General features: G+C 36.9%; 2 protein-coding genes across 2 annotated transcripts; one reads left to right on the top strand and one right to left on the bottom strand.

The window, feature by feature from the left end:
- Positions 1-3738: 3738 nt before the first annotated feature.
- On the bottom strand, positions 3739-6993 carry LOC127849327 (uncharacterized). Its single transcript, XM_052382046.1, has 2 exons — positions 4101-6993; positions 3739-3897 (listed from the first exon to the last, which is right to left on the bottom strand). The coding sequence occupies exon 1, from the start codon at positions 6740-6742 to the stop codon at positions 5180-5182; it is 1563 nt and encodes a 520-aa protein (XP_052238006.1). The 5' UTR covers positions 6743-6993; the 3' UTR covers positions 3739-3897; positions 4101-5179.
- A 14112-nt stretch (positions 6994-21105) lies between these two features.
- LOC127847945 (uncharacterized) lies at positions 21106-21603 on the top strand. The gene has a single exon (XM_052380193.1). The coding sequence runs from the start codon at positions 21106-21108 to the stop codon at positions 21601-21603; it is 498 nt and encodes a 165-aa protein (XP_052236153.1).
- Positions 21604-21946: the final 343 nt, after the last annotated feature.

Genomic DNA, 21946 nt, shown 5'->3' with positions numbered 1-21946 from the left:
CAAAGAATTGTGAGGCAAAGTTGTTCGAACTAGAGAAAGACATTTGCTGGTGAAGTGACTGGGTGGGGCAAACATCAAGATTCACTTGTTCGACGGTAGACAGTGGTTGTCTAGGCTGCATTTCGGCCATAGTTTCGGTGCGTGAAGGCGAACAAGGGGAATCTGTTGGATTGTTACATTTACTGGACTGAGCAAGAATGAACACTTTTGCTGCTGTTCAACAGATATATTGGAATAATTGGTTATGGACTGGACATGTTTGTGCCCTGTTATTTCCATGGTTTCAGTGGGTGGAATGCTTGCATTTCGAAGTTTTTGGACCAGGAATTTGCGAACTGAGTGGTTCGTTATTCTCTTGTGCTTGAGAAAGCCGGCGTCTTTTGCCATGGCTTCAGCATCAGACCTAATTTGTTGACACCCAATTGTTGACGGAAGAATCACCGGGTTGCAGTGTCATTTGTGCGTATTGCCAGGTAGAAAAGATGCTTTGAAGAAAAATCAGATGGACGCATATCCGAGTACAGCTTGTAAATTTGCACAGGATTTCTTGGTCCAGACGATTGTTTTCTACGGTCAAAGGGGAGCAACTCGAACTGACTTCTTCAAAGGGGAGAAACAACAACAGAACCTATTTGCATAGTGTTAAATTTACCTAATACTAGTTTTAATGACAATAATGACAAAAAAACACGTTTTTTTTGCTACTTTCCTTTGTTTAAAGGTCATTTAGATTGACAAACTTTTGAGATTGTTTTTAATATTGATGCACTTGGCAAATACAGGTGACGAGGTGCGTGGGAAAAAGTAGTCCCGGTTCGGCAGTTGATGACGTCATTTCGTGCCATTGATTATAGCCTTGCCGTTGATTATAGATGAAATTTAATAAACGGGGCTTTAATCAACCGATTTCGCTGTAAAAGTGGGATAAAATTGTTTATTTTATTGTTTATTAACAATCCACAGCTCATGAAATCCTTAAGTGGCCGAATAAATAGGAAAACAGGCTTTAAAGCATCTTAAATGTGTGTTTACAATAATATATTTTAAAAAGCATATAACTACTAGAATCTACTAGCCATAATGATTAAAATCTTAAGTTAAAGTAGCAATAATGGACAGATTAATAAGCCGTTTGTTGATAGTTTTATGACTGTGTGGATATCAAAATGATATTTTTTACAACATACCGTATGGATATATTTATTTATCATACCACCCCATTGATAACTGCCTGATATAACGTTGCCTGATATATTTTTTTATATCATAGTCAACAGGAAGTTCTAATATCAGTCAATGTTTGGAGTTACGTGGGATTTGCAATAAAGTCAACAATTTCTATCAACATTAATCAGGTTCAACAAAACAAACAATATGATACCAAGAACGCATATATTTTAATCTTGTTTAAAGTCATAAATCACAAAAACGTTTATTTGTTAAAAAAATAACCACAGCCCGCACTACAAAGTTAAATGACGTCATCAATGGGACAATACGTCTTAAATATCGATCTAGTCATTGCACTCGCAAGTGTTGCACAGAAAGTCAAGGCAAATGATAAGTGTATGCTAATCCTCAACGTTTTAACAAACGATTTAACACGCTTATGTCAATATTGACACCATCATCAAAATGTCAATTGCAATACACATCTCCAAAATGACGTCTCCAAACTATTTGGTGAAGTGTGTTCTTCGATTAAATTTGTCGCTGCAGTCCATTCCTGATCTCCAATTCAAGACGTTTATAATTAAAGCGAGTGAACTCTTCTCATTTGTAGTGCAAACAACTTTTTTTCTCTGTACGATGTTTAAAATAAGCGATTATTCGTGTCGTCTTTTCGAACGCCGTTGCTACATTTATGTCAAAGTGTAAAAGCCGGATCAGCAAAACCAGCGGGGATCCGTACATTTTAAATATAAAAATTGGATTGTTTTGCAGATTTTTAGAAACATGTGGTATGATAAACAGAAAAACAGGTTTCTGTCCCATCGTTTTGTAATATATCAGGCTCGGAATGAATAAAATAACGGCTCGGCAAGCCTCGCCGTTATATTATTCTAAGCCTTGCCTGATATATTACAAAACGATGGGACAGTAACCTGTTATTCTCTATATAGTACAATACATTAGTACTCATACATGGACTGAATAGCGCAGTCGGTATAGCATAAGGCTTAATACTTTTTTGATTGATCTAAGCATTGGTTAGAATCGTGAAAGTTCCTACATTATTTTGTATTAGTATGTGCATGTTATAGAATTTAATTATTATTAAATTACCACTTCATTGTTGCTTTAAATATACTGATATATATAAATTATAAATTGATTAACGCGTATTTTAATATTTCATTACATTTTTGTGGGTAAAAAATTTAAGACTTAAAATTATGTTTTAGGCCACGCTCGTTGTCACATAGACAGCGGGTTTGCCTGTGTTGAAAAGACTTCAAGACGAAGCGACGTAAAGACAATGGACGAGCTGGCAGCGGTTGTGGACGGATCGAGTTGCACTAACGCTGTAGTTCGTTACCCAGCGTGGTGCTGGCGTAACTGGAAGTCGTTCATAGGCGAACACTTCAATGCGCTACCTGGCATACGGTATTTAGCAGTTATTACATTTAAAAAAAATTGTGCTGGTATTTGATTCGCATATAGTTTTAATTACAAATAATAAAACATATAAAATGTGTCCTTCCTCTGCAGGAAATATCAGTACTTCTGAATGTCGTCTGCCTACCCAAGCGTTGTCATGGCGAAGACATGCAGCGACGGTGAAGAAAATTATTTGTGTTTATTGAAGAACCCAGATTTCCTCTTCACGAAAACCGACCGTCCGGTGTAGCTGCTCGCTCCTGGATTATCTGCAGCACGGCGCGACTACTTGCGTGATAACGTGCGACCTCTATTGTCAGCTCGGGGTCAGGAAGGCTTCGCGTGTTAGACAGAATGTGACATGTTTACTGTTCTAACTGTGCTAAGGGTTGATTTAACCAGTAATTGTTAATGTATTATGGATTCAGTACGTTTGTTTGTATAACAAAAATATATAAACATCCCGATTTCATTTAAATAATCAAACAAACTACGGTATTTATTTTCGTGAAGAAAAATCATAAATTAATATTTACACATATATTACATAACCAAACAGTAACACATTTACGTCATCGGTATCAACAACAACATCATTGAATTTTAAATAATGATGACGGACATTTCCAAATAAAACATTTACGACATGAGTTCGAAAATAAAATGAAATATGACGCGGCGTTAAAATAACGACGTAATGACGCTCACTTAAGCGTCACATGGGTTAACGAAAATGTAAATTAGCTTAGGTTATAGTTGGGAATCTAAGCGCATCTACAGTCGCATTGGGAAAATAAGCGCACCTACAATCGCATTGGGAATCAAAGCGAACCTACCATCGCATTTCGAATCAAAGCGAACCTACAGTTGCATTGGGAATCAAAGCGCACCTACAGTTGCATAGCAAATATGAGCACACCTACGGGTGCGTTGGGAATCCAAGCGCACCTATAATCGAACTTTGAATCTAAACGCACATACAGTCGCATTGGGAATCTAAACGCACCTAAAGTCGAATTGGGAATCTAAGCGCACCTACAGTCGCATTGTGAATCTAAGCGCACCTACCGTAACATTGATAATCTAAGCGCACCTACAGTCGCATTGATAATCTAAGCGCACCTACAGTCGCATTGGGAATCTAAGCGCACCTACAGTCGCATTGGGAATATAAGCACACCTACAGTCGCATTGGGAATCAAAGCACACCTACAGTCGCATTGGGAATCAAAGCACACCTACAGTCGCATTGGTAATCAAAGCACACCTACAGTCGCATTGGGAATCAAAGCACACCTACAGTCGCATTGGGAATCTAAGCGCACCTACCGTAACATTGATAATCTAAGCGCACCTACAGTCGCATTGATAATCTAAGCGCACCTACAGTCGCATTGGAAATCTAAGCGAACCTACAGTCGCATTGGGAATCTAAGCGCACCTACAGTCGCATTGGGAATATAAGCACACATACAGTCGCATTGGGAATATAAGCACACCTACAGTCGCATTGGGAATCAAAGCACACCTACAGTCGCATTGGGAATCAAAGCACACCTATAGTCACATTAGCAATCGAAACACACATACAGTCGAATTGGGAATATAAACACATCTGCAGTCGCTTTGGGAATCTAAGCGCGCCTGCAGTCCCATTGGGAATCTAAGCGCACCTATAGTTGCACTTGTAATCTAAGCACACCTTCAGTCCCATTGTGAATCTAAGCGCGAACAGTCGCGTTGGAAATATAAGTACACAAACGATCATATAGTTACATAGGGAGTATTAGAACGCCTACTCTATCATTAGGAATCGAATCGCACGTATAGTCGAATAAGGTTTCTTACCCAATAGTATAGTCGCTTTGGAAATCAAAGCACATATGCGGCCACATTGCGTATTCAAGCGTACATAGAGTTGCATGGGGAACAAAAGCGCACTTACAGACGAACTGGTAACCTTAGCTTGCTTATTGTCGCATGTTCAATCCAAGCGCACTAAGAGCTGTTTCTGCACGTGTGTAATATACATGTAAGCATATTAAAATGTTAGCAGACGCGATTTGTGTATCTGACAACACGTATATCTGTTGTAAGTCCTAGCATCCACAAGAAGGTACACCAGAAATCGTAGCACAAACGCAGAGAAAACTGTGGATGCATACAAATACATTCAGGCACAGCGATATACACACACATACTGACAAGTATTTATCTGAATGCCCATATTTTGTAACTACATCAATACATGTACTTCATGGTTGGTCATTATAAATATAACAGAAATAATGTATATATATTTTTTTGTTTAAGTAAATGTATTAAAATATTTACAATTCTTAGAAATATTAACATATGTGACAATACGCCCATTTATGAAAACCTTCACACGAAACGCTCCAAAACTGCACGTATAATCAAATTCATTCCATGATATAATTCAGTCTTAAATATTCGTAATTTTCCGCCGTTGTTAACGCATAAATACACAAACACATACGAGATAAAGAGGTTTACTTGGCTTCACCGATATTACTATGTTCAAAACAGCGTCTACATTTACCGTAGTTCTACATGATTAGTTCGGGAAATCTATTTCAATGAAATTGTTCGCGTAAAACAAAGTGTTCCCTGACTTCTTTGAAATAACGTAGCTGTATTGCCGGCTGAGCGGCTCTATGTCGCCGAGAATGTCTCGGTCCCTTGACCCGGTAGAAATCGTGTCAACGGCATTGTAGCGGTGATTCGCGTTCGTCGAGCAGAAGACCAATGTCTGCGGACCCCTTCTGCCTATATTGAGGTCATTTCCGGGCGCTGAGTACGAAATAATCGTCAGCTTTGTAAACGAGAGCGTTGACGTTAAGGAAAACGTCAGTGTCGATTCGTCCCGGTATTTCACTACTACCTCTCCTGTATCCGTCCGCACGTCAATCGTCTGTACGCCTGCTTGAACCGGAAGTGAACTTACATCGGCATTTGAAGTCACATAAATCCCAGTTACGTCTTTCAGCAAACGCTCCAATTCGCCTACACTGACGTGGAACATCTTGTAGGGGTAAATCATTCCGTTAGAACTAATTTTCGCAACGGTTTCGTATAAACTAAACGGACTTCTTTGATAGAGAAGCATTACATCTTCATAATTGTCAGTCGCAGTTGCGTTATTAACAGATATTCGCATGCCGGTGCCGGCGGTGTCTGCGGTGCGGAAGCCCCTCACTATCCACGCCCCTTTGCGCGCGACTATCTCGTTAATAAGACGCCGGTCCCGCTTGTTGAATTGCATCTTCAGGAAATCAAACATTATCAAGTTAGCTTCTGTTTCGAAATGGAGATGTATTGAGTGTTGCTCCCCTCCAGTAGCGCCGAGCATCGGAATGTTCCAGCCCATTACCTGGTAGATCCTGTTGAAATGGACCACGTGGCTGTTCGAAAACTCGTTTATTCTGTGATCGAAATAGCGCATCCCGATTTCTACGGACTTGGTAAGATTGATCAAGCCTAGAGTCAGAAACGCCGAACCTTGTCGCATTTCGATTTCGTGCGGCAAGACATAATGGATGTATATATCAGAAGTCACAAATGGAAGTAACTTGATCGGAAATTTGGATCCCGGATTTTCCACGTTAGTAATATTGATGTGAAGCTCTGTCCCCTCATAAATGGAGGACAGTTCTCGATTGTCATTATCTATGTTACCAATTTGCCATATATCGGTGTCGCAGAAACGCGGCGTGGATTGATGACTGGAGTTAACGACGGCTTGAAGGTCGCCCTGTTGCCGGAAGGTTAACTCAGTTCGCGCTAAATCCCTCGTTGTAAAGGCGATGCGTATGTTCTTCCGATCCACGCAGTCCGACCGGAAGCTGTGCTGCGTCAACCGCGCGAACGTCGGGGTCTCCGTTGTCGTCGAGAACGTCGTCGGAGTACTCGTGGAGTCTTGCTGAGCTAATAGCGACTTTTCCTCCTCTGACATGCATTCCCATTTCTTCGTAGCCAGCTTGTAGCCGCTGTCACACCACACCGATGTGGGATTCACAATCGTAAATACGCTTACCTGCATCGACCACACGTCCACCCCGAAGCAATCCATGGAATTGAGAACCTTCAGTCTGATTTCGTGTTTTCCCGACTGAAGCATCCCCGAGCGACCAACGAAGCCTGACGTGTGGGATATTTCCCAAAATTTACCCCAGTCCGATGACGAATGCGTTTGAAAGGTTCCTACCTCATTTCCATCCAGGTAAACGCCGATGACGTCAGCACCGCCATCTTGGGAATAAGTCACGTTATTGAGCTCTATTACGGTTCTTTCGTGGAGGCAGACACTGACCGTAAGTTCGTCAGCTTCGTTAAGATGCGGTACCAGAATGTTTCCATTTCGAACTGACCGGCGATTTTCCGGAAGTTTTGAAGCCGCTTGCGAAAATTGATACTCCAAATGATGTTGAGCGCACGTATATAGTGTACATTGACTTATTAATATGAACGCAACTTCAATAATAATGTTCGAATACATTCCTATTTCTTCTTTTAACTAAGATTGTCAATGAACATAATGTAGCTCGCCTCTTCAATGTTTAACATGCGTCAATGTGAGTTTAATTGTGCGGTTTGTTTATGAAATTACGTCGTTAACGTCAGTTAGCTGCGTGCAGAGTTATAATTTATAACTAATGGATTACTTTCGTGGTTATAAAGTCTAGCGAGTTAATGACTAGAAACAAAAGTAAATTTAGAGCCAATATGCATACATTAGACACATGTATTTATTCATAAATCTTTTCTAAACGATAAATTACGGGCAACAATTCGAAAACACATAATACAAATAGTAATGATTATTGTGGTAGCAGTAGTAGTAGTTAAATACTTATGAATTTTCTTCAAAAAAGATGACACAGTTTCATCATGTATTGATATATTTTTAGTTGAAATGGAGTTTAATTCCACAATCATGTGATAAGTCGATTGTAAAGTGTTCTTAACCATTAAATACCTTAAAGGGGCCTTTTCACAGATTTTGGCATGTTTTGAAGTTTGTCATTAAATGCTTTATATTAATAAATGTAAACATTGGATCTAATAAGCTTCAGTAAAAAATCAAGAATAAAAAAAATTAAAAAAAATATCCCTCAGCAGGGCTCGAACCAGTGACCCCGGAGTCCTGGAGTAAAAACTAGTAAAAACCAATAAGTCCACTCGGCCATCCTGCAAAATATGCATGATTAAGGTATTTTATACTTTATATAGGCAATCTTCGTTGTTTCACAAAAATTAAACGACAACAACAGAACTCTCCAAATTATTCAATTGTTTCGCGTTGCAACGCTTTATAATTTTCAGGTTTTTAAAGCGTCAAAAGATGCATATAATGGCTATATTAGACCATGGTACCTGTTCAGTATTACTGTTTCCTCATAAATATCATAACTAAAACGAAAATTTGCGAATCTGAAACAACATTTTTCGATTTTCTCAATTTACCAAAACGTGAAAAGATCCCTTTAACGCACCATTTAGATATTTAAACATTTGCAATATTTTCAATCTCACGTACAGGCATACATGAATATTATTACACAAAGCTGTAGTTGATACTTTACATTCCTTACATCAAGAAAATAAGTACCAAAGCTAATATGAATTTCGTATTCACCACGAAAGGGAGAAAACTTTGTTTTCGCTTAAGGCGATTGAATCCCTTCAGTCAAGATGTTGTCTTTTCATTGTTTGTACCTTTGAAAAGATCTCAATAGTAACATTTTTGGCCAATCAACACAGACGAATTAAAGGACCATTGAGTTGATTTTATATTTTATAGATTAATTGTTTTGTTAATTTAAATCTTTAACGGAATTCTAATAATTAAGCTTCTCATTCTTTGAATTATTTTCGTTGCGACGGCCGTTAAATCTTATAGTCTAGCAAGAACGGGGAATCATGGCGCATGATTGGACTGGTTTAAACAATGATGATAATGTTACGTTGTAATTGCGAAAGGTCTTAACTCTTTCAGTGCTGGAACCGAATTTTGAAGGCCTTTGCAAACAGTTTGGATCCAGATGAGACGCCACAGAACGTGGCGTCTCATCAGGATCCAAACTGTTTGCTTTTCTGATAGTATTCTTTGAAAAAAAATGAAGAAAATGCTTATTTTAGAAATTCAGCAGACGACATTTTAGCAGACGACAAATTTCCCAGCATGCAAAGGGTTAAAAGAAGCGGCGTTATGGCTTTAGATCAGGATTGTTTTGACGTCCCAATACATGCCCTATTCGGCGCGGGTTTTCTCCCTAATAATCGTGTATAAGTTACATTCCACAAAACAGTTGTATTTTCATCCGCAGTCCGTTAGAAAGTAGTCACTACTTCAAGGGTTTATTTTCTCTTCAGGTTTAAAATGCATGTAAACTCGCACGCATGACGTGTATGGTTATTTCATGTTTTATATGTGCGTCTGCAACATCAGGTTTATCGAAGTACTGTACTTCTTCCGAAATCTTATGGCCGAACCCCATTCTTCATGCATGGCATATCTTGTTTTATTTAAAATTTCAAAATGAAACATATAAGTCTCCGAATTGAAACTACGTATGCACGATCCGAAAGAAAATAAAGCCGAGCACCATGCCTCGAACGATGGCCATTTCAAAGCGGGACCCTATGGGACTTCGATTGAGCGTATCCGAACTATATAGCCGCTATAGCTGGTGTCACTCGCGATGAGTCTTGAGCGTATCCGAACTATATAGCCGCTATAGCTGGTGTCACTCGCGATGAGTCTTGAGCGTATCCGAACTATATAGCCGCTATAGCTGGTGTCACTCGCGATGAGTCTTGAGTAAAGTGAGTGTGCTCCGTCCGTACCAAGCGTTCATTGTACTGAGTCAACTTCCACCAATAGCTTTTGAACATAATAGTAAAAATAAATTTGTCATAAACGAAATGGCTTGCAGTCGTAATTTATCTTCATTACAACTAATTCATGTTGCTTTGTATTATTTTTGGTTAATGCGTCTTTATGAATTATGTTATGATTTGGTCTTGTCGCCATTTAAAAACATTCAATCAATGAAAACCCTTAACTGCGACACATCATAAACATGTTACACGTATGGAGGATTTAAAGTTATGTCAACAAAGATTGATCCATGTAAAGACCTTGTCTTTTTATTAAAATGGTGTGATATTTATTAAATATAGAATTTGTTTAATAAACATCGTACAAATGGCTGCTAATTATTTAGACCTTGGGATGAGCAATTTAAGCACAATAATTCCTGCATAATAATTCTTGGTCATAATTCTTGGTCAAAGAATAATTCTTGGTCAAAGGACGTAATTAAAATAAATCAAGATATAAAAGATTGCTAAACATATACGTGTATTTACTTGCAATAAAAAAAATGTATATACAGTCGAAACCCGATGGCTCGAACTCGCTTGGCTCGAATTTCCGGTTGGCTCGAACTCTCATCAAAGCACCGATTTTGTATGCCTTATATATTCAGATAAAATTTTGTCGGATGGCTCGAACTCGCCTGGCTCGAATTATCGGATGGCTCGAATTGTTTTCACAGTCCAGGCTACAGTTTTCACACGTTCTTTTGTTCGGATGGCTCAAACTCGCTTCGTGTCCCAAAAAGTGTTATTCGATTAAGACCGCTTGATTAAAGGCACGCACAAATTTATTGAACACCGGTCGCATAAAATGTTAATCGATTATGACCGCTCGATTAAAGGCACGCAATAATTGATTTAAATCGACTCAATCGTTAATTGATTTGAGTAAAAGATGACATTTTGTATAAGAGCTGGCGTTCTTGTAAATGCTTTATCATAATGGCTGCAACGGCTAAATCGCTAAACAGAACAGAACAGAACACAACTTTATTTACATCTCAGGCATAGAGGTATGTAGCAAGAGGAACAGTATATATTTAGTTAAACAATATTTAAATATACATGTGCTTCACGATTACCGTGGTATACAAGTAACAACAACAACAGCAAAAAGACAAAATATTTATTAGAAAAGAAAAGCAGACACAGACAAAAAAGTTTTATTTTCTCAAACAATTTGAATCCAAGACACTCATTGTTTTCAATATTATGTATCTATGGTCATAAAATTAACTAGGTAAAATCCAGTTATTTGATATTTTTCAAAGGGTTTTTAGCAAATGTACTAAATTTATGTAGTAAGGAGAAGAACAATATATATTTAGTTATACAATATTTAAATAGACATGTGCTTCACGATTAAAGTGGTACACTCATATGCAAGTAACAATAACAATAGCAAAAAGACACACACAAAATATTTATTTATTTTTAATCAGAAAATAAAAGCGGACAATGAGAAAAAAGTTATATTTTCTGGAACAATTTGAATCTAAGAGACTCATTGTTTTCAATTTTATGTATCTATGGTCATAAACATTACTAGGTAAAATCCAGTTATTTGATATTTCTCAAAGGGTTTGAGCAAATGTACTAAATTTATGTAGTAGGGAGAAGAACGGTATATATTTAGTTATACAATATTTAAATAGACATGTACTTCACGATTAACGAGGTACACTCATATGCAAATAACAACAACAACAGCAAAAGGACAAACAAATAATCAGAAAATAAAAGCGGACAGTGACAAAAAACTTATATTTTCTGGAACAATTTGAATCTAAGAGACTTATTGTTTTCAATTTTATGTATATATCGTCATAAACATAAATAGGTAAAATTGATTTATTTGATATTTCTCAAAAGGGTATTAGCAAATTAACTATTTTTTTTGTAGAAATTCCACGTTTTCTATAGACATTATATACTTAAGTTTATTAACATTGCAAACATGTCTTGAAAACATGGTTATATCGATTCTATCGGTAGTAAAGTGAGTGCATTTTAAAATGTAATGTTCTTCATTGCCAATGTAGCCTTCGTTACATAAAGTGCACATTCTATTTATTTCGGGTGTGGCGTTCCATCTGCCAGTTTCGATTGGGAAGTGATGATTAGCAGTGCTTCAATATGGGTAGATACTTTGATTTTGGGAGCAGCTTAAGGTAATTCTCAAATTCAAGATTGCTTTTAAAGGAATTATAAAATTTACCTTTATTTGATTGGTTCATGTCTACATGCCACTGCTGAATGTATTGATCAATAAGTGTACGTTTTACGTGTAATGATAGTGATTTCATACTAGACGAGTTTTGTTCTTGCCACACGATCGATTTTCCTGTCATATCTAATATTTGTTTAATTATATCGATATCCATTTAAAGTTATGCACATTGTTATTGGTAAGGTTAATATACATTTTTTTTAAGAATATTTGTTGTCATTACCGGAAAGAATTCTAGCCCAGAAGCCTATCATTTTGCTGTAAATAGTGACAGATAGCGGGTATCTCCCATGTTCGCCATATAGCATATATGACGGAGTACTTTTACGAGACATTGTAATTTTTCGAAGGAATTCTCTATGTACGCGTTCGATAATGCCTATGTTTTCATAGCCCCATATTTCGTAAGTAAGTATCGGTACAATAGTGTGGTCAAAAAGTTTTAGCGTTAAATCCAGTGGCAGATCGGAATTATTTGCACGGATATAAAGTAAATTCATTGCTTTTTTAGCTTGTTCAACATTGTTTTGACGTGCGCTTAGAAATGAACCGTTTACTGAAAATGTGACAACAAGGTATTTGTATTGCTTAACAATTTCAATTTCACTTCTGCCGATGTAAAAATTTATACCGCGCGATGTTTCTAGCCCCGGATATGATTATTTTTGTTTTGTTAGTGTTTGCATTGAGTTTCCATTGTGTGCAGTATTCATTAAAAGCATTTAAACATCTTTGAAAATCTTTTTCATCGTCTGACAGAATTATAGTGTCGTCGGCGTATAACAAGACAAGTAGCTTCAGCCAGTGATAAGCGCTAGATGGATCAGGTATATCAACACCTTTACCGTCGCGTATAAGAATATGACTCTCAAGGTCATTTAAAAATATTGAAAACAGGATCGGTGACAAATTTTCACCTTGCCGAACGCCGTTTTCGCATGGGAAGAACGGAGATGAGTTATGATCGACGGAAACACATGATTTAATATTCTGGTACATGTTATAGATAATATTAAATATTTTTCCTGTCACAGAGCTAGATAGCAGCTTAAACCAGAGACCATTTCTCCAGACTTTGTCGAAAAGGCACATTACAACTTCTTTTTATTGCTGCGTAAGGTTTCAATTAGAGATTGAAGAACAAAAATGTGGCCCATACAAGAATGATTTTTTTTCTAAAACCTGCCTGATTTTCGTTTAGAATTCCATTTGATTCTAAAAATTTGTTAAGCCTTACATTTGGAATTGATGTTAAGAGTTTTCCAAAACAGCTAAGTAATGTTGTAGGCCTATAGTTATTAGGGTCACCGCTGTCACCTTTATTTTTGTAAATAGCATAAATAGTGCCTTCAAGCCAGACATTAGGCATATGACCAGTATCGAGTATCTTGTTGAATAACTTTACATAAATAGGTAGAAACATGTGTTTAGTATATTTTATATATTCATTTAGTATGTTATCACTTGGCCCAGCTGCTTTAGAATTTTTTAAGCGTTGAATATTCGCTTCAATTTCGGTCTCGGTAAAAGGCATGTTTAATTCTAGTGTGCGCACACGGGATCGTTTTCGAGGGTATGTAAGTTAAACGCATTGTTTTCGGCAGTGCTATCATTACAATTTATACTTTTGAAATGAGTATATAATGATTCCAAGCTCGGTGTTTTCTTTGATTGTTTAGCGCCAATTCTATTACTATATTTCCAGTATTCTTTTGGACTCTTCGAATGCATTGTACGTAATGTTTGTGCATTTTTAAATTTATATTGATTATTAAAAAAGTTCATCGTTCGTTTGTATTTCTTACTAGCATTTTGTAAGAGTCTTATTTGATAATGATCGCTCGCATTTATAACTGTTTTTAGCCTCATAATTAAAAGTTTGTGCTTGTTTACATTTAATACCGAACCATGGCCTTTTAAATACATGATTGTGAGAACGTTGTTTGGTGAGCGTTTCGGCTGCGGCATTTTGGAACATTACGGTAATAGTGTTAGTTATTTCATCAATCGATGATGGTGCACAAGGGCAAACATCACACAGATATTTAATGTGGTCAATATTCTCTTCGTTTATATTATTAATAAAACTGCTCGCGAATTGATCTGTTTATACGTGATTGCCGCTGGCAAAAGCGAAACCTATTATCGACTGACATGCGTTCCAATTTCTTAGCAGCTAGAGTCTACCCACTGTTAAGCCATAGCGTAGTCGAATTATCTGGCATCAGTACGCTTACCAACATCTACCGTACCTGTAGCAGTCCATCAAATTGAGAACCTTCAACATGATATCGTGACCTTCAGCAACCCAGAGCGGTCAATGAATTCTGACATCCAGAGAATATCTCAAAGTCTTCGCCAGTCCGACGACGAGGTTGTTTTGAATATTGATACGTCATTTCCGTCCAGATAACTGCAGATGAGGTCATCGCCACCATCTTAGGAATACTTAGGAATAGTTCACGTGTTTCGCTCTATGCTGGTTCGTTGCTAAAGACAGATACTAAGTCTACGTTCACCCACGTTGTTTAGATGTAGTACCATGGCGTATGACGTATCGCAGCCATGCGATAAATGTGTTTTAACTTAATAGCACAAAAGGTTTTTCAGCTCGTCTGTTTAAGCATTGAAATTAATAACAACGCTAATTGTTATTAATGAGATAAATATTATCTTTAAACTTCATAAATATGTCTGTTTATGTATTTTAATTATCGCAAAATACAATTTATCAAATTTAAGTTTATAATAAATCTATTTAATGATATACTTTTTTCGCATTTTTTTCAAATGGAATACAAGTAACAAACAAATATTTCTTATAAACGCTATTTACAAATCTGAATGGGTTATGTCTGTACAAATAAACAATATCTCTTAAAAAGGATATACGGCGATGATTATGGTTGGTGTCGGTGAAAGATAAAGAGTTATATCAATGATGTCAAAGCTAGGGATTGCCTTTTTCTGCGCATTTCGTAGCTGCAACAATCGCAAATCAATTACGGAGTATTGTATCAGATTGTCTGGCTTATTGCGCATTTATAGATACAGAACAATAATACACAACAAGAATGGGAATGAAATGAAAACATGAAAGTCAATCGGCCTTCACGAATCATCCGTACATATTTTAAAATATTTACACGCGCGTTCTTCGAAAAGATCTGTTATGGTGATTTGTCGGTAATTATTATTCGATTCGATTATTAATAGTATCGTGCATACTAGTAATCGCGCTCATGCTACACAAATTGGTCAGTATGGTGGAATAATTCTTATTTAACTCATCAATATTAGTGCTTATCATGTTGAACAAAATATGTAGAACCGTTCATCGACACGCCATAATAATATCGCCGAATATCTTCGTTTAAGATATTTCTGGTCAAAATACAATTTAAAGGGGCCTTTACGTTTTGGTAGATTGACAAAATAAAAAAAGAGGTTTCAGATTCGCAAATTTTCGTTTAAGTTATGACATTTTTGAGGCAACAGTAATACTGAACATTTACCATGGTCTAAAATATCCATTATATGCATTTTTTGACGAGTTCAAAACCTGAACATTATAAAGCGTTGCAACGCGAAACGATTGAATTTAAGCACGGATGGCCGAGTGTTCTAAGCGACAGACTTTTACTCCAGGGGTCAGTGGTTCGAGCACAGTTGAGGATTACTTTTTTTCTTTCTTTTCTTTTATTATTTTTTTACTGGAGCTTTTTAAATACAATGTTTACATTTATCAATATAAAGCATTTAATGACAAACTTCATTACATGCCAACATCTGTGAAAATGTCCCTTTAAGTTCACAAAGTTAACGCGATAGCGTTTATATAACGTTTCATTTTCTGACCGCTAACATACCTTGATTCCTTGCGGGATGGAATGCAATGCATTTGAGTGAGGTAACATTCACACAGCTGATACGACGACGTGTTTAAAGCTTAATACTTTTACATGTTTTACGGTCAATTTCAAAAACAATGTAAAGTAATTTAGTCAAAACGAATATATCAGGATAGGGAACAACACTACTTATCGAATATAAATATACAAGTGCACGTAATGCAATAGAGCAGTAATTACTTAATATTAGAACAAAGCATTGAAGCTGTGGTCGCCGTGGCAAAGTGGATATGGTGTCCGCTTAGCGACCGGGAGGTCGAGGGTTTGATCCCCACTGTGGGAGCGTTATTTAGATCTCACCAAGAGACACCAACTACGTCAAGCCTTTTCATTTAAGATAAAATTGTTTAATGCTGAACATGTAGTTCAAATCTTTGCAAAACGCCATATAGTATTCCTTTTCATACACTTAACTTTTCTCGTCATCAAGTCTTACACATATACACATAATTACAAATAATTTACTTTGCTAACAAAGTGGCCTGAGTACAAATTAAATATAAAAACAACCAAAAACAAAACAGAAAAAAAAGAAAAAAAAGATCATCGGTCAGACCTGATTCAGGAAATAAATCTTCAGGAGTAAAGACACACCTTCGCGTTGGACTAATGAAATCACTCGTGTGTTAAAAATGTCGGCCAGTGGAAATATATAAACAAAGATTTCAAACGGCGCTTGACAGTAAGTTTTGATGCATAATGTAACGGCAAGAACGGTTATACTGTTGATAATAAGGGCATTGACCGATTATACTAAATAGGTTTTGATATGAATATAGACATACCTATGCAACTTGAAATTTTTCGTCACGTGTTTTGACGTCGTCATCGCAATGGCATCGATGAACTTTTAAGTATCATTAACACGTCGGCATGTGCTATATCACATGTTTTTACATACCTCAAGAAACAAACTACAAATGACGTCATTGTTGTGTTGCGCATTGTACTCCTTATTCTCGCATGATATGTTTTCTTCGCTAAAATCGATTTTTGCCTCCATTTTGTTATGCTTCCTGTTTCATTTTCCCCGGCCTTAAGTGAATAAGCCACAGGCTGATTAACTACAAATCGGGATAACTTTTACCTTACTCAATGTTGGTATACATCAACCGTCTTAAATGTACTTCATGCGACCCGATTCCTTTCGAAGCTCTGTGCATCGATTTATTTCATATCTTATTGCTATTATTATCTTCCAAAATCAATAAACGTTTGCTTAACTTATGTATTTGTTAAAAACATTACAGTCGGCATCTACATTTTGGCGGTATCGCTAATCCCGAGGTGTTTACATTGCGTTCACATTTCATAGTTGGTGACCAAATTTGCATTCGCTGTCAGAAGCAGTTTTACCTTGGTACCATGAGCAATATTCTGGTAAGTTGTGGCTTAAACCATTAAAAAACACGATTATTAACAAAATGTAACGAGATTCTGATGTACATGTGTATTTAGCAAATTTTAACGTGTTAACACTTCGTCTGCTCGCCCGATCTCATTAATATGCAGAGATTACATTAGCTCACACATCACTTTATAAAGATTAGGCCTCAAACCACTTAATCTTGTACTATTTTTTCTGAATGCTTATTAAATCTTAAAGGAAACAAGTCAAATATTTTATTTCCAGAAAATTAGAGGGAGTAAGAAGCCCTACATGAAAACATCATTCGTACCAAAACGTTTCGTACCAAAATGTTTCCTACCAAAATGTTTCGTTCCAAAATGTTTAAGAACGTTAACAATCAATAAAAAAAGATATTTATAAAGTTCTGTATCCTTTATCATCTTGTATTATTTTTGTTGTTTTTTTCCTTTTATGAAGCTGTTCTGCAAATTATTAGACCTCACACAAGCCGGAATGGATTGAACAAAATTGACAGTTTTGAATCTCAGAAATTAACAAAGGAGTGATTCCTTTACTATCACAATTGCCAAGGAATTAAGTTTTATCCACGGTGATCTTATTTGTCGGTTGTGTTGGTTTACTCGGTAAAACATAATGTAAACTTCATGTGATCTAAAGTACGCTCCCACGGGATCGATACCGTAACCCACCAGTCGCTAAGCTGACTTCATATCCACTCCACAGCCACCAAACCAGCTTCTTAATTGTTGAGGCTAAACAAATTACCTAAAAATAGCACAAACTGATGTACATGTATGATATTATATATTAAAAGCTTAGAAGATTTAAAACGCTTGTCTAAAGCAGTTCATAGCATTTATTTTGTTCGCCAGCATTACTTTTTCATTGAATAAAAAAGTTTTTGTACACAATAATATCCTTACATATTGATTATAATACATCGTCATCAAACACAAGTAAGTTTTTGTCCGTAAATGAATTAGCGCCTTTTATCATTTTATATAATAAAATGATTCAGAACGCATGTGTTAACAACTTAACATACATTGAAGGCACGATTAAAATGTTGAAATCAATTGAGTCGTGTTTTGAAATAACTGGGAATAATGCATGTGCGCAAAGTGTCGTCCCAGATTAGCCTGTGCAGTCCGCACAGGCTAATCATCGACGACACATTCCGCTTTTATGACCTTTTTCGTTGAAATGAAGTATCTTCTTAGTAAAAATCCAATTTATGCGGAAAGTGACGTCCCTGATTAGCCTGTGCGGACTACACAGGCTTATCTGCGATTACACTTTACGCACATGCATTAAGCCCAGTTTTTTTTAGAACAAGGCTCAATAAATCTACGTAAGGTCATGACAAGTTGTACTTAAATTCGTGCGTATTGTATTCGCAACGTAAGGAAGGTAACCGGGCATCAGCTTAAAACGATTACCCAACGATCTACGGGAGTTATCTTTCGTGGTTCTCAACAAGGCCGCGGGTTCAATAGCAATCATCTCGTCAGAACGGAACACATTTATTTCACGACATTTGAAGTCGATTTTAGGACCACATGCATAAAAATAAGCAAATGATTATGTAAAAATACGTTGGTGAAAATGATAATTGTTATGAACCTATTTTCGTGCTATTTTATATGAACTCATTTTGTGCTATTTTATATGAACTATTTTCGTGCTTTACAAAGTGGAAAGCGTTGCGTTTGGAATACTTAACGGGTCACAAACTGCGGTAACCTGAATGCAGCCGTTATAAACTATTGCAGCTACTCGTATATTTATTTGTGTTATGTATAATCTACTTTGTAATGCTTAAACATAAACCGTTTAATTGCAGTCGAACTGTTACGTAAAAGAAAAAAAAATTGGGGGCATTAAGTGATTGTCCTGTCCATTCTTCTATATTCGCGTCCGTCTGTCCTTCTAAAGCGTCCCTTTCCCTCTCTCTTTCCTTCTCTGTATCCGTCCATCCATGAGTCTATCCTTCCCTCTGTCGGTCAGACTGTTCTTTCGTTCTTTAGTCTGTTCTTCTTTCATTTTTGAGACCAATACCCCGTCTTTCGTACTGCCCATTCTTCCGCCTTTCCTTCTACATTGCCTTGCGGATATATTCCATGCATCAGTGACTAATTAAGCAATTTTTACCTTTTTTAATCATCTCTTTGACATCTAGTTGTTGATTATGCCCATTCTCTAACCAAACATATCGCAAACCTCTTTTTTAAATTGTTTAACCTAATTTGAACTGATGATAAGTCAAAGCGACCTTCACTGACGGTAAAAGTAAAATATACGTTATTTAAGCATTAAACCCGCCCGACGAGGCCGCGGGTTGAGAAGCAATAACTCGTCAAAACGGAACTTAGTTATTTAATGACACTTGAAGTCGATTTAAGTCGATTTTAGGACCACATGCATAGAAATTAACACTGTTTATTTCAAAATACGTGGGGAAAATATTCCGGTTTTGTTTGTATATACTATCTTGTTCTTTTTAAAGTGGAAAGCATAGCGTTTGGAATACTTTACGGGTCACAAACTGCGATAACCTGATGCAGCCGTTATTAAACTATTGCAGCTACTCGTGTATTCATTTTTGTTATGTATAATCTACTTTGTGAACGGCTTAATGCTTAAACATAAACCTTTTAATTACAGTCGAACTGTTATGTAAGATATTTTTTTTGGCGCTGGGGCATTTATTGATTGCCCTGTCCGCTTTTCCGTATTTGCGTCCGTTTTTCCTTCCAAAGCGTTCCTTCCATATCTCGTTCCTTCTCTGTATCCGTCCATCATTGATTCTATCCTTTCCTTTGTCGGGTAGCCTGTACTTTCGTTCGTCCTTAAGTCTGTTCTTCCGTTCATTTCTTCTACCAATAACCAGTATTTCCTACCGTCCATTCTTCCGCCTTTCCTTCGACATGTTCAGCATGTTTTACATTTTTTAACACAAACAACGAGTGTTATATCTCTTAGAAAAATGGTTGTTGCTAATGACCATTCTCTATCCAACCATATCGCCAAACCTCATTCTGACATTGTTTTACCTAATTTGGGCTGAGGATAAGACAAAGCGTCCATAGTGAAGGTAAACATGATAAATGTAAAATTGTGTGTTTAGCATCAAAACCGCCCGGTACAAATCTTTGATACTTACACAGATGTTTGTTTCAAATAACATTTAAAGTTACTCTTCAAAGAATGTGGATGAACCTTGTTTCTTTTAATCACATTAAACAATCGAACTATAATTTGATGATCATATCGAAAACAGAAACTATTTAAATATTCAAGTATATTCGATAAAATCGCTTCGATTCCCTGTTTTTCTCTTAAGCAGCGTAATGTCGGCGCGTGCGAATATTCAGGGGCGGTCATTCGGGAGTTATTAATTTCTGGGATTTCCTATACAAACGCACACAGCAAACGTTATCTTTTTAAAGTGTTGTTTTTATTTAACCCCACTAGGACAATGTACACCGGTATTAGCACTTTTAATTTTTAGTTTGCTGTTCAATTAGTGAAATGAGCATCTTTAATCACTTATATTTCAACAATAGAACAATCGAAGATAAATGTTTAGTTCTGTTTACCGTATTAATCATGGTTATAACATAGAACGCCCTGCATTTATGGTAACCAATTTTTATCGTATGCAATCGATAACAAGTTAATACGAACAAAATAATGTTTGGTTGCACGTGAGGAGGTTCTTTTTGTAACGAAACAAAAAATCGAATGCTTGTTAATATTTTTGCGAAAGATCAAAGCTTATCTCGAAGCGATTATTCACATCAAACTATCTGTTCACGAATCGCTATCGATCTTAATTCAAGGCGTCGAGAAATGAAGCATTTCAATATTGATGTGTGTGATTCGTTGCACGTAATATTTTTAGGACAGACCAACGAGGTTTCCCAATTGGTTCAAACATTTGAAAAGGAGTGATTAGAAAAGAATATAAAAGCTGACCGACCGGAATAGATGGCAATACATTAAACACCGCATTGGTTCAAAATTAGAACATGCGAAGTTACGCGACGCTTGTTCTTCTCATTGGCGCAGTTTATGCGCAGCCGGCGATGCTCGAAATTCAGAATAGTTTCGAGTTCGAAAATGCATTGACCGAGAACCAGACTCATTTATGGGTGTGGCGCTCCGAAGCTTCCGGCTTGAAGACGCTCCGTGTGACGGATCAGGTAGGCCTCTCTGCCATTGAGCTGAAGCTGTGCATCGAGCCATACAATGCCACGCAAAACGTCACCATTCTTATCGACGACATCCGGTACTCCAACGACGGGCCCTCGGACCTCATCGTGCTGCGGTTCAACGGTATCACCATTGGCAACTTCACGACGTTGGAGAAGTGGCGTAGCGGGCACGAGTGGAACGTGTTCCGAAACTCCGGGAATATTGGCCCGGCCCTTAATTTGCGCAAGGGAACATATACTCTCGTGCTGTACCCGCTCACGGATCAATGGGGCGTGGAGTTTGACAGGATACGTGTGAATGCGGAGAACCAGAATCCGGATCCGGAGAAAAAGTTGTTTTGTGGCGCTTCTTTCTTCGTTGCTCAGTAGGATACAACGCGTGCATTCGACCGCCTATGAATATGTGTGCTCGGGTGGAGATTCGTTCTTGAACACTCATTTAGAAGCGGTATATAACAATCCGGTAAAATAATTTTTGCGCCATGCATTTATATTTTATTCTCAGTTTAAAAAAAACAAAACAATTACAAATATTTAATGTGAACAATTGAAATGAACATGTGAATATTGATCATATGTATGCGTTTGTCTTTTTCTTAGATTTCGTGTTTTTATGTGTAATATTTAATGTACAAACATCCATTGATATCCTTGTTTTCGTTTGTGCTTTTTAATTATTGTGAATGCGAAGAAATACAATTTAGTAGACGAT

This window comes from Dreissena polymorpha, chromosome 10, assembly GCF_020536995.1.
Source record: "Dreissena polymorpha isolate Duluth1 chromosome 10, UMN_Dpol_1.0, whole genome shotgun sequence".
Lineage (NCBI taxonomy): Eukaryota > Metazoa > Mollusca > Bivalvia > Myida > Dreissenidae > Dreissena > Dreissena polymorpha.
Note: the sequence above shows the minus strand (reverse complement) of the source record. Positions and strands in the feature narration are given on the sequence as shown.